Genomic DNA, 14,604 nt, shown 5'->3' with positions numbered 1-14,604 from the left:
GCGGAGGAACTGTGATTGAACGTTTATTTGAATCTGTCTGCCTCCCCCCGAACCCCACTGCTGAACCATCTCCTTCCTGGATTTCCACAAAAGCCCCCACTCCTCTCCTACTCCAGCTAAACTGCTCTCCAGAAGGAAGTTGTCAATTTTTAGTCACTGCTCCCCAACTCAGGCCAATTGATGGAGTAAGAATTTTTAAAAATCTTAAGGCATTAGATTTTTATTTTGACAGGTTAGCAATTTGCAGAGGAAAAAGTGACATGTGACCTCCAGATAACTCGGAAGGAAACCTCAAAAGAAACATATGAAGTTAATTCCCTACGTTATCAATCCTGTTGAAGAAAACTGTTGGGCAGCGGGTCATATTTGGGAGGATAAGTCAGGTTTATATCAGGATCTTAGCGCCGCGGTTTAGCGCAGGGCTCAACAAATGTAGCATTTAAAGACTATTCAGACATTGCGGAAGGAATAAGAACAACTTTTTGTATCTTTTCGTTTTACCAAATCACTGCCAAGATGACAGGGAGATGCCAAAGATTCTAAATCTAAATTATTGGAGAAGTCACCTCAGTATCTGAACTAATACAGTTCTCTTTCCATTTTCAGCCCACAGCTGTTTCTTCTGAAGTTCTCTGCTGTTCATCCTTCCTGCCTGTTCACATCATACACAGGCTGACATAAACACAGGGCCATGGAAAAAGAGAAAAGGAAGAATCTGCATATAGAGTGAAAAGTTCGTTTTAATTTAAAAGAGAAAATTACATACATATAAAAAAAACCTTCAGTGTCTGCAAAATGTTTTAAATAGAAAAATCATCCAGAGAGAAATACGCACAGGTTTAATTAAGAGATGGACTCTCTAGCCTGACTGTGGCTTCTCAAAACACACAGCGCTCATTCCAAGTGAGGGTGTTGCTCTTTTTGAAGGCATTGAACTACATTATTCAGTACCCTAGGGACCAGTTCTGACCACCTGGGATAGAAGGACGCTAGACAATACGCCCTGCTTCCCAGGCGCACAGGGGTGAGAAAGGGATCTGAAGACAGTGGCTTCCCCTTTTGCTGTGAAGGCACAGCAGGCAGTCTGTCCTTGATTTTCTGCTAGATTTATGCCAAAGAAAGCCATTTAAGCAGGCCTTCTAGAGTTAGTGTCCTGCCTCTCCTCAGGTCCAGGAAGATTTCAGAAATTCATTTCAGGGAGCCGGGACTGATGCAAGTGAATATTTATTAGCTTCAGCTTATTTGCTACAAAGGAGGGCATGGCTACCAATTTTTTGCTGGCTGCAATATTCAAAAAGGAGCATTCTGGAAGCTACAAACTTTCAGCCCCATGAACGAGAAATTATGCTGAACTATAGTGTCAGGGAAAAGAAACTAAGCATCCCCCAGTACTCTGGGCAAGCATTAGAAAGATCTTAAAATGGAAAAGCCAACCTTATGGTAATTGGGGCTGAATCTGCAGTCTTAGGAGCAGCCTGTGGGACTCTGGGGATTAGAATGAGTATTTTAGGGGTGGGAATGTGGTCTCTTTTCAGATAAAATAGAAACAAACCCCACAGATGACCAACTGCTTCAGCATGGATCCATCTGCTCTAAGGTTACACGTCAGATGTCAAAGGTCCTCCTAATGCACAGGAAGAACTGGTGATAACAGTGACAGTCAAATTCACTCACCGAAATGAAAAATCCGAATGCCCCCAAATCAGTAGGCAAAGGAATGCTGACTATGATGCCCATCTGCACCTCCGGCACAGCCAGAGAGGGCAGATACCATCTGCAGGTGACCATGTGTTTAGCCTGCACTGCACCTGCGTCATCTTTCTAAAGTCTCCCAGCAATCGCACGAGAATGATAAAATTATTTCCAATTCACGGATGAGGAAACTGAGGCCCAAAGACGTTAAGCAGCTTGTCCAAGATCACATCGTTAACATGTGGTAGAGAATTCAAAACCAGGTGTGTCTCCAGAGGCCCAGCTCTTAAACTGGGAGGAAGATGGCCCTGTACCTAGAATTCAGAGGGAATGCTGACTCACAGTGCCCCCCCTAAGCTGTCACAGCTCAAAGTGGTGGTGGGACACTCTTGCAAAGCTCAAGATGACAAACCTTTCAGGTCTACTGATGTGACAAACATCGCCACTAAAATTCCTTTAGCAGCAAGTGAAAATTACGGCAGCTTACCAGAAAGTTATCAATTCTTCATTTCAAAAAATAGTATAATGAAACTGTAAATTATCTAAAGTTAACACTTCCAAATAAAACTCATAAGCCTCACAGGCACTTCAACGTCTAAAACTTTTATTTATTAGTAGCTTCATCTTGCAAGGTCAACAGGTGATGTGTCAGTAGGGGTAGGGTGCTATAAACCAGCAATGGTGATGGATTTCTCCATGGTCATCCAAGTTTTCAAAACCACAAACTTCTATTTGTTCATCTGCTTAAGTCTGCCCACCCTCCCCTGGAGAATAAAAAAGTGAACAAGTTTTACAGGTCTGTTCTTCTTCAACTTTTCACTTGCAATCAGGACATGCACTTGTTACTAAAAAACTGCTGAAAGCACAATTTCAGGGCATCCTCTGCATATGAATTAAACCGGATTCCCCTTCCCCAGCTTTCACCCTTCCCCCATAAGTAACAAGAGGCCATTTTCCTGAAGGTTGTCTGAACAATTTCAAAGGCTATAACAAATCAAAATGTTCCCTGCATCTAATATCAAACGGGGCTGATGCCAACACTTATTAGAGGAATCAGATTCAAGCTTCCCCCAACCCCCTCGACCGAAGCGCACACACACACACACAACTCTGAAGTGGGAAGAATGCGGGGATCAGAAATTACCCTGGAGACAGCTCTGGCTGTCTTTGAAGGTTCCCTTTGATACCACCATTTCTTTTCCTCTCTTGTGCTAGGAGGCTAAAAGTGGCCTTTTTTTATTGATATGGGATAATTAATGAAGCTATAGCATTAACATAACCTAAATCCCCTAATAAGATAAATTCAACCAAGACACATAGTTTTTCAGCTAAGTCTGACTGGTGTAAAGTCAGGACAATGGCCAGGTGTTCAACACGCTGAGTCATGGCTCTTTGCCACGATGACAATGAAGAGTAGGGTGGTAAGTCTTAACAGCATTTTAATATTTTGTTCGAGGAATCAGTCTGCTGGTGCTTGGCATCAAAAATATGCATCACAGGTAAAGACACAGGATGATCAGGGTAGAGGTAGTGGTTGTTAGTGCAAAGTGAGAGATAGGCTGGCTGGGATTCTAATGGGGGGAAAACCTGCCAGAGCTGGAAATCGGGGTGGCGTGGGGCCACTCTTGTAACGACAGGGCTAAGCACCCTTTCAGAAGCTGGTTGCTTTCGGTTTGGAAGAACACAGACAACTGCACAGGCAGGAGGATTTCGCAGTTCAGACCCCTAAGCCTAGGCAAGGCTTTCCAAGCCACACCTAGTGCATCAGGGCAGTGATCCACCCCTAGGCAAGCGCTTAGGCACCAACTCAGCAAATGCGGGGCTGCGCCTTTGGAAGAGCAAAACTGCAGGCAACGATTTGTTCTTAGACCACACTTGAAGCTCCGAAGGCTCCTTCCAAACGCTGCATTTTATTTGGGATGTGCCAGACGGGTCAACACGTTAACTGCACTACTGCTTGTAAGTATATACATGTATGAGTTCACATATACCAGTCTCAGCACTAAAAAGAGAACACGGATGCTGGCTGCACACCTGTATTTACCATTTGTACGGTACTCTGAAAACAAAGGGTGAATCCAATTGGCGGGGCTTAGATTCTGGGCAAGCTTCTCTGACCAATGCGGTAAATGTGCCTTTAAAACAACAAGTGGGGACTTCCCTGGTGGTGCAGTGGTTGGGGCTCCAAGCTCCCAGTGCAGGGGGCCGGGGTTCGATCCCTGGTTAGGGAACTAGATCCCACACGCATGCCACAACTAAGGAGCCCAGGTTCCACAACTAAGGAGCCCACGTGCCGCAACTAAGGCCTAGCGCAACAAAATAAATAAAAAACAACAAGAACAAGTGGACTCAGTCCTCCTAATCGTGCTCTTCCTGCTTTTAGGGTCCCTGCTTATCTCTAGGCCGATGTATGCAGCTGTAAAAGGGAGCAAGAGGTCTCCTGTACCACCTTTGTGATATGACTCAGAATTCAGGCTCCCAGACACACACTCACTTTCCTCCTGGTGAACAGAGAACCCATGCTAATCCCTCATTAGGGAACCACGACCCATGTGCACGTGCGTGCTTCCTTTATTCTTTATTTACGACTTCACTCCCTGTTGCTTCGTCTAGTGCCCGTCTCTCATTTCTTTTTTTCTTCTGGCTCTCATTTCTGATTCTCCATTCTTCCATCCCACCTGAAGCATTTTCACATCCCCAGGAGGCTTTTTCATTACCCCCTCCCACACATTACTATTCTACTGTGTTTCAGGCACTGAGGTATATCCAACAGGAGGGAGAGAGTGTCGGGACAGAGCCTGGACCCTCGAGGAGCCCCCGGCAGATGGAGGTCTGGGATCTGGCTCGGTGAGTGACCGTAGGCAAATCATGTTACCACACTGGGTCTCAGTTTCCTTGTCTGGAAGATGAGACTAACCGTGGTACCTACGGTTCCATAACCACTGGAGGCAAGGTCTGCTTCGCACAATGCCTACCAGACCAAACATGGAGGACGCTAGAATATTCATTAACTGCAAGACAGACCTGCAACAAATAATCAGGACGGACGAATCCTAGTACTAGAGGAAGAGTGTTCAAAATGCCACGGAGGGTCGAGTGGATGACGATCACTTGTGCTGTGAGTAGAGGCAAACCCAGGCCTGACACCTCCAGAGCCTGTGCTCACAGAAGAAGCCTCTGGGAAAACGGGGGCCGGATGAGAAGGGACAGGGCACTCAGCCAGGGTAAAGCCAGTGAGCTCGCCAGGTGGACGGGAGGGGGCGAGCGTCCCAGGTCAAGGGCGCAGAGCACAGGTGCAAGTGTGTGGAAGAATCTGGCACGTTCTGGGAGCCACAAGGAGCACAAAAGGCTGGAAAGTAAAAGACGAAACGTATGTAGAAAGTGACGGCAGATGAGGACGCAAAGGCGGGCAGAGGCCAGACCACTAGGCTTTTCTATGCCTTGCTAAGGGGTCTGGATTTCATTCTACAAGCCAGAGTTTTCAGAAGTGTGTTTTGCCAAACACCAGTGTCACAATATGCTCCAAGAATAAAGGAAGAAAAAAAATGGATGGTCAGATTCGTTAGGAAAAGACTGCATACTATGTACCCCTCTTGGGAGCTTCATAGGCACTTAGGCAAACTAAGTGTTTAAGAATTTCCACAGCAAAGAGAGAATCCGACGGAACGTTCTCTAACCCAGGGTTTCTCAGACTTTTCTAATCATGGACTGCTTTGCGCTTAACATCTACTAATACCCCACTTTGCTGCTTAGGGCAACGGGGACAGGGCAGAAAGCAAGAAATCATCCCCTTGGCTGTGTATTTCAGGAAGACATCTCTGGAGGCCAGGTGAAGGAGAGACGGCGGAGGGAAGCGGGACGGCAGACTGGAAGTGAGGAGGCTGGTGCAGCGACTCAGCGGAGAGAGAAGGAGAAGCGAGGAGGAGTGAAGATGGATGCAAGGGGCCCAGCTGGAGGGATAAAGAGGGAGACTCGCCAGAACCCACTAACAGACTCCATATGCAGACAGCGGACGGAAGGCCTGAGCAGTGAGGTGGTACAGTCACCCTGGAGAAGGACCAGCTGAGGGAAGCTGAGGCTGATTTTGAACAGGCTGAGCTTGAGGTCTGTCTGGGGAGGAGAGGTCTGACCTCGACACACATCAGGAGTGATCCCTGTGCGGGGGGACATGTGCAACCACAGGGGTACATGTAAGAATGGCCAAGGGGCATGAGAGGAGAGGGAAGAGAACCCCCAGTAATCTGGGAGTCAAGGGGGTAGATGGGAGGAAAGGAACTACCCATAGCAGCTGAGGAGGAATAATCAGAGAGAAATTCCAGAAGAATACATGTGAGACTATTTTCTAATTCCCTTGTTTTAAGTGCAGAATAAAAATAATACTAATCATTTACTGACTATTAACTAGGTGGCAAACCGCTTGTGTTATTTTGGACACTTTCAGTATGGGGTAGTTAAATAATATCATGTTAAAGATTGATATTGATATTGCAAAATAGGTAAAATCTCTACTCCTTATAATCTACTTTCAGAGTATGCTTCACTGGCATCCTGAATTTGGTATCTCTTACAGCACGGTCATTATTAGTACCTAGCTTTTATATATTTATTCTTTATATCCCCAAGTCACTTGTAAGTCCTTGGAGAGCAAGGGCGTGTTTCATAGCAGGGGTGACTATAAAGTGGTAAATCTTGAACAGAGGCAACAAGAACCCTGTCTCTAGATGACCACTGACTCGGGCTCTTGGCGAGGGTCTCCACCACCCCAGCCTTGCCTCTCCTACTGCGAAGGAGTTTGGCATTTCTCGTTTAGAATCGCCATCTGAGTTTCTGAGTCACATACACAACAGATCACACTTGCCCCAATTATCTATTTTATTCTCCACACTTGCTCCAAAGACACTTTGGTTTTTCCAAAAAGAAAAAGGAAAGCTTCCCTGGAGGACTGCTTTTCTCTCAATGGGGAGATTTATGAGAACTCTGCAGGACCCGGGGAGTAAGAGTAGCTTCCCATAGGGACAACACTCAAGTGGAACGTGGAAATTCGAAATGCTGGGTTACTTGTTCAAAATACAAACCCACTTTACAAACCCAAAGTACAGACCCACTTTACGGGTCACACCTTTTATATAACACACTGTTATGTGCTAAGCTACATTTGTCACCTGTTTTTGGAGAACATTCTATCCTCATTATAATGTGGCCGTTGGGTGGTAAGTGCTGGTACAAACAAACTTTTAAATTTTAATGGGATTCATGAAGAGAAGGGAAAGCTCCAGGGAGAGGTGAAGATGGAGGCTTAGTGTCAGGAAGTGACCAGGGTGTACCTGGGTGGGTGTCTCTGGCAGAATGCTCATTACGCTCTGGAAGCAAACACAAATGAAGGCTGTCGACTCTCATTAGCATCCTCTGGTGCTCTCTGTATCTCCATATGGAGAGTGTGCAGTCAAGAGAAATTAGGGGTTCACGTGGGTGAACTTCGCATGAAACAAATCACTCATGGAAATAACTCATCTTTTTTCAACTGTAGCGTTCAATACGGACTGCTATGGACAACCAACTTCTGGGGGCTACTTGCTAGTTTCAAGGAAAATGATCATTATCAGGTTGTGTGTCAAATTAACTTGAATTTCCCTCATGGTTCTAGGAAAAGCAAAATGCTGAACCCTGGGCTATTGATGTGCGGCGCGACTAGGCAAAAAAAAAAAAAAAAGAAGAAGAAGGGAAAGAAAAGAAAGGAAGAAAGAAATCCATTTCCTCAGAAGACACATTTAATGAGGCAACTGGGGGTCTAAGGTGATAAATTAGAAATTCAACTAAGGGTAACAGGCTTAAAGGAAAACGCAGAAGCTTGATGAAAAATGCAAGGGGAGAGAGAGAAATGTTTTTTTGTAAAGTGTTCAGCTTCATACTGATAAATCTATGCTTGTTGATCATTTTAGCTATGATTGCTAGTGTTTAATGTCATTCATCTGGGACTCTATTACATTTGTTCTGGGATACAGAAAATAAAGGAAAAAACAAAAGACTCCAGAATGCTTACCTTGCCGTCTTCCGTGTAGACATTCTCATTATACCCCTTTACTATTGTTCGATCAATGAACAGGCTCCGCATGACGACAATCACTTTCAACACCTTTCCCAAGGTCACCTGTCAAAACACAAGTGTACAAACATGAATGCTTACACTGGAACATGCAAATCACATGAATTGGGCAAGACAGTGAGAAGAAGAAAGGATCACCTCTCCTCCTGTTCCTGAGAGACACACCAGTGGACACTCGGAGGAAAGGCGCGGTGGTGGCGCCTTGTGCCAGCCTCCTAAGGCACTTAAGACGGCACAGGTCCCAATTCATCTAACTACCCTGAATTTATTTATAATATTGGCTTATAAACTCTCAGGATAATTTCCAAATGTTTACTATCTGCTGGATAAAGTAAGTTCCCCCCTTTTTTTTTCCCTTGTCTTAAGATTATCTTCTTCAAAGACTATCTTACAATTCTGGCCTTCTAGGAGTTAGAGCACATTTGTTTTCATATTATGTCATGAGCCTATGTACACCCATGGACTATGTAGAGAGTACAATAGAGAGGTGAAAGGCAGGCACCAGATACCCTCTGGTTGAACTATCTTTTTTTTTTTTTTTAATATTTATTTACTTGGCTGTGTGGGATCTTCGTTGCGGCACGAGGGATCTTTTTTATCTGCGGCATGTAGGATCTAGTTCCCTGACCAGGGATTGAACCCGGGTCCCCTGCACTGGGGGCACGGGGTCTTAGCCACTGTACCACCAGGGAAATCCCTGAACTATCTATTTTTAACAGCTGGTAAAAAGTGGAGCAGTTCTGAAGGTAAATGAAAAGTAGCTGAATTTTATCTCCAAAAAGGAACATGATCCCGTAAATACACTTAAGTGCATTTACTCTCTTAGAACCTAAGCACATGTTATAGATTTTAAAAATAACAAAAAACCCTAAAAAAAAGTGCAGTTTCATACATGCCGGGGAAAAAGTGACCTGCTGGGCTTGCTGAACAGGCTCAGCCTTCAGAATAGAAACAGTGCCTTCTTTTCTTTTAGGGGCTCACAAAACCCTTCTGATACTTTGTCAAGCCTCCTCTTTCATTTCCTAGATGAGACCCTAAAAGCAGACTCGGCAAAGGACCCAACCCAAGGCGCACTGTCTGGGTTGGTCCATGAGGCTCTGACATCACAGAATTGGCTAAAAGGAGTCCTGCTGGGCTCAGACAAGAGTCTCTGCCCCAAGCAGCAACCGGAATCCTGCAACTCAAGCAGCAGGCCCTTTCTCGGGACGCCACCTTCAACCAACCTTTCCTTACTTCCTCATTCCTTGCAGTTCTTAACCTACTGCTCAAAACAACAACGGTCTTCTCTTCTTGATCAGTCCTGGGTGTCAGTGAACATTACTAATACCTAGTTCCTTCAATAACGTCTAGTGCTGAGTTGATCTCTATTTCTATATGCCCCAAATAGTATAGAATATAAACGGGGTAAGATAAAGATATGACATGTTTACTTACATTTAAGAGAATGTTAAGAGTACCTTATTTCTGGATAGTACTTTTAAATATTGCTATACCGTGTAACATTTAATAGGTCATTTCTTGCATAACTGGAAATCACTATTTAAGGATGCCAATAAACCAGCAAGGTAGTAATAGGAACTCTGTCTCTAGTTTACATGCAGTCTTGGAAGGAAGCAAGGGAGGGAGAGGAACCCAGTTATAGTTTTGACAGTCATAAGCACTGAAATTAACAGCCTCTCGCTGGGTTACAGTGAAGGTCCAACATACCCCGTCCAACAGTGCCACCATTTTCTAACATATTTTAACTCTCTTTGCTAAAAAGTGTAGATAACTAAGCAATTGTTTCCTTAAAAGAAACGAAATCGGGCTTCCCTGGTGGCGCAGTGGTTGAGAGTCCGCCTGCCGATGCAGGGGACACGGGTTCGTGCCCCGATCCCGGAAGATCCCACATGCCGCGGAGCGGCTGGGCCCGCGAGCCATGGCCGCGGAGCCTGTGTGTCCGGAGCCTGTGCTCCGCAACGGGAGAGGCCACAGCAGTGAGAGGCCCGTGTACAGCAAAAAAAAAAAAAAAAAAGGGCCTCCCTGGTGGCGCAGTGGTTGAGAGTCCGCCTGCCGATGCAGGGGATACGGGTTCGTGCCCCGGTCTGGGAGGATCCCATATGCCGCGGAGCGGCTGGGCCCGTGAGCCATGGCCGCTGGGCCTGCGCATCCGGAGCCTGTGCTCCGCAACGGGAGAGGCCACAACAGTGAGAGGCCCGCATACAGCAAAAAGAAAAAAAAAAAAAAAAAAGAAACGAAATCTAGCTGACTTTAACTGATAAATTACCTTAGTAATTTCTCAAGCTTCTTAAAATGAAATTAAAAAAAAAAAACCAGGGCTTCCCTGGTGGCGCAGTGGTTGAGAATCTGCCTGCCAGTGTAGGGGACACGGCTTTGAGCTCTGGTCTGGGAAGATCCCACATGCCGTGGAGCAACTGGGCCCGTGAGCCACAACTACTGAGCCTGAGCGTCTGGAGCCTGTGCTCCGCAACAAGAGAGGCCATGATAGTGAGAGGCCCGCGCACCGCGATGAAGAGTGGCCCCCGCTCGCCACAACTAGAGAAAGCCCTCGCACAGAAACGAAGACCCAACACAGCAAAAATAAATAAATAAATAAATAAATAAATAAATAAATAAATAACAAAAACCAACCAAACAAAAAAACCACACTAAAGATACTAGAAATGTTATATTTAATTTTTTTGTTTTATAAGTGATTTTTGGTATTTTAAAGTTAACTAATAGTAAAATAGTTAATAAATGCATATTATTATGGAACAATCTAAAACTAGAGAAAAAAGGAATAAAGTAATTGTTTATAGACTTTCCATCCAAAGATAATCACCACTTTAACATTTTGGGGTACTTCCTTTTAATCTTTTTACTATCAAAGATGCATGGTTTTGGAATTTTTCACGTTTATAATTGAAACTAAACATATAATTTCAAGTCAAAATTTTATTTAAAATTATGAGGTAAGCATCCTTCCATATTGCTGTGTAGTCTTCAAAACTGGCATTACAAGTGGCCTGGCATTCTACTGAGTGGCTATACTATAATTTCTTTAACCATTCGCCTACTGCTGGACATTAGTTGCTTCCAAATTTCCCCTAATATTAATATTAGGCTGCAATGTGCCCTTTTGTTCACCAAATTTTTGCTGCATTTGGTATTACTTCCTGAGTATAGATTGGTAGAATTGTAATTACTGGGGCAAACAGTACAAATATTTTAAGGCTTTTGATACAACCTACCACAAGGGTTAAGAACACTATGGTCAGCACTCCACTCGTATCAGCAATGGGTGCTATTAAATCAAAACAAGACAAAATAAAATCCACCCCCTCGAGAAGTACCGACTTAATTACCTTCTTTAAGCCTTTTATTATGGAAGACTTAAAAAAAACATATACAGGGCTTCCCTGGTGGCGCAGTGGTTGAGAACCCGCCTGTCAATGCAGGGGACACGGGTTCAAGCCCTGGCCTGGGAGGATCCCACATGCCGCAGAGCAACTATGCCCGTGAGCCACAGCTACTGAGCCCACATGCCACAATTACTGAAGCATGCGTGCCTAGAGCCCATGCTCCACAACAAGAGAAGCCACCGCAATGAGAAACCCGTGCACCACAACAAAGAGTAGCCCCTGCCCACCTCAACTAGAGAAAGCCCGCACGCAGCAATGAAGACCCAATGTAACCAAAAATAAATAAATAAAAATAATAAAATAAAATAAATTAAAAAAAACATATACAGAAGTAAATGAAATAGTATAAAGAAACTCCATGGACCCATCCCAATGTCAACAGCTACAAGTCTCGGGCAGATCTTTGTTTTACCTACACCCTCACCTACTTTTCCCTTCCTGAATTATTTTGAAACAAATAACAGCCATGGTATCATTTTATCTGTAAATACTTCAGTCTGTATCTCTAAAAGATAAGGGCTCTGAAAACAAAAAAACACAGCCATGCTGCCACTCCACACTCCACATCTAAAACAACAACAGGAATTTTCTAGTGTTATCAAACCTGCAGGTTCGGTCAGTGTTCATTTCCAACAGTCTCATAAATGACACATTAAAAAAAAAATTTGCTTGTATCAGGATCTGAGTATGGTCCACACAGTGGAAATGGCTGACCTATCTCATAAGTCTCTCCTAAACTAAAGGTATCCCTCTCTCTATCCCCTCTCCCCATTCTATTTGTGGAAGAAACTGGGTCATTTTTTCCATAGAGTTTTCCACAGTCTGGATTTTGTGGATGGCGTCCCGGTGGTGTACATGTTACTCCTTACTCTGTACTTTCTGTAAATTGGTAATTAGATGAGATTCAGGCTTGATTTTTTTTTTTGGCAAGACTACTTCACAGGGGTGTCACAGACTACCAAGAGGAGGCATGTGAGGTCGGGTGTCTCAGTTTGTGATGCTGGCAGCTGATGACCCATTAAATTCACCAGGGGTTACAGATGGTTGTATTCCAATGAGATCAACAGGCTTCATTATTAGCTGGAACACTTTTATAAAGAAAAACTTCCCCTATCTACTGACTGGTTACCCAGCGGTAGAATTTGTTATATATGTGAGAGAGGATAAATGCTCAATTCTTTCCATTTATTTACCAGCTTTCTTTTTTTAAACTTTTAATTTTATATTGGAGTATAGTTGATTGACAATGTTGTGTTACATTCAGGTGTACAGCAAAGCGATTCAGTTATACACATACCAGTTTTCACACAATGCACTGTTTCACTAGTTTACTTCCAATGTAGATGGCTTAGTTTTTTTCCCTTAACATTATAATAAACTCAAGGAGTGAAACATATTTGATATATGTGTCTGACGCAATTGTTCTCCTAATGGATGCTTGAACTGCTCTGTCTGTGGCTGGTGGGCACCTTTTTGAGGCTGAGTCCTTTCGTTGTAACCCTAGTCTCTGTGATGGCTTCCTTGCTGTCTGGTATATATACCCCAGGCCTGTCCTGTACGGTTCCCACCTGAGGTCATGAATCAGCCATCTCCTCAAGCAACTCTGGTTCCTTCCAGTGGGACATGGTATTTCAAGACTGCAACCAGAGCAAGGGGCAAATCATTTCCTGATAGGTTAAATTTTTTGTTTTTCATTCTATGAATCTGGATTAGGATAGTTGTTCCTTTCCCCCCCTTTTTTCTTATCCTACATTCATTTATGTATTGAGGTTTAAGCGTTTCAACTTCTTTTCTAATAAAAAAATAAGGTCCTCCGCAGTCATACGGCCCCCCCACTCCTGCCCCCCACCCTCAGCCCGTCATACCTCCCCCCACCCCTCCTGCCCAGTTTGCTCTGGAGTCCTGGGATAGGCTGGTTCTCGTGCGCTGTGGCTTCACGCTATCAGGGAAGGTGCGTGAGCCAGGGAGGCTCACGAAGTGCACCCCTCCAGCTTGTGTCTATCCCGGGCTGTGTTAGTTTATGGGCACTCAGTGCTGTGAAGTCTGGCTCTGGTTTACTTTTATCATCTCTTGAACCTGTCAAGGTCTATGAAGTTTGTCAATTCTTACTTTTTATAGAGCCAGAAAGGACCCTGGTACTCAACTAGATTGAATATGCATAGAGTTATGGCTTTTTGAATTTCTAACATGGTCATAATGAAACTGCATACACTATTCTGAAGCTTCACATTTCGAGGCTTTGGAATCAGGCGCATTTGGAATCGGGTCTTGGCTCTGCTGCTGGAAAGCTTGGCCCAGTTACTTACCTTCTCTGAACATCACCTTCCTCCAGCTAATGGAGATCAGAAATGCCGCGAGGAGTCAAGGAGACAAGGCGCCTGGTAAGGGGTGTGGCGCGGGGCCTGGTTCCCAGGGGCAGCTATTGCTACTCAGCCCAAAACCTTGTCTGGACTTCACAGAGGCGAAATGATTTGAAGCCAGCTAACGTCGAAGCTGGAACCAGAAGGGCTGCTACCTCCATTCCAGTGAAATTGCCACCTAAGCTAATGTGACTTTCTGCTGACACACCTGGGGCTAAAGGGACACTGCAGAGAGTGGGTGACGGTTGTGCAGGCCCTGAAGTATGAACAAAAATGTGCTCCTGTTGAATGACTGCTGAGAGTCTGCAAGCCTGGGGTGCAGGCGGTGCGGGGAAGGTACGAAGCTGCCACGTGGGATGATCTTGCTGACTCCCAAAAGAGGCCATTGACTGTGAAGGTCAAGTGCACTGGGACTCTGTGCCACACCTGTCCCTTACAGGCAGGGTGACCAAGGGTGAGTCGAGTCACCTCTCGTGCCTGCTCACACAGCTGCAAGACGCGGAGGGGCCCGCTGAGGAATTAAATGCGACGACAATCCATGGGAGACACACGGCCGCGGGCGGGGCGCACCACACAACTCACCATCCATCAGCCTTCGTTCTCCTCAGAGGTGGTGCGGTGGACAGGGTCCTGTGAGCCCTTTGAGCCCTGCCCTCAAGATGGAGCTTCGTGCGTGTTCTCTAACGTTCTTCCCAGCTCGCACGTCACCCTGTAATGATTCAGATTCTTGTGTATCTGGACGGTGCCAGTTCCTAACATATCTGGATGCAGCAGGTTGCAATGACCTTGGAGTTTTGGTAGACTGATACTGCGGTGCATCATATACAGGCCAACAGACACGGTTCTACAAACTAGCCAGTGCTGGCCATGGCTGGAGCAAAATGCCCGGAGACGGGACCACAGGTCGGTGCTTGGCAACTGCTATGGGATCCCACAAATAAAGCTAATGCATCTGGTAATGAAGTGGGCTTGCCGTTGCCGTGGTAACCCTTCTTCTACACTGAGCAGGTCACTCTCTGCTTCTGTGTCTGTCCCCGTGTGTTCA

General features: G+C 45.1%; 1 protein-coding gene across 1 annotated transcript in view; it reads right to left on the bottom strand.

The window, feature by feature from the left end:
* Positions 1-14,604, bottom strand: part of MED27 (mediator complex subunit 27) — a 207,645-nt gene that overhangs the window by 23,253 nt on the left and 169,788 nt on the right. Inside the window, exon 5 of the mRNA XM_082611957.1 lies at positions 7,733-7,840. Coding sequence (XP_082468083.1) covers positions 7,733-7,840 — 108 coding nt within the window. The remainder of the gene's footprint in view (positions 1-7,732; positions 7,841-14,604) is intronic.

Source organism: Mesoplodon mirus, assembly GCF_964341445.2.
Source record: "Mesoplodon mirus genome assembly, chromosome: 1".
NCBI lineage: Eukaryota > Metazoa > Chordata > Mammalia > Artiodactyla > Ziphiidae > Mesoplodon > Mesoplodon mirus.
This window is presented reverse-complemented; position numbering and strand designations above follow the sequence as displayed.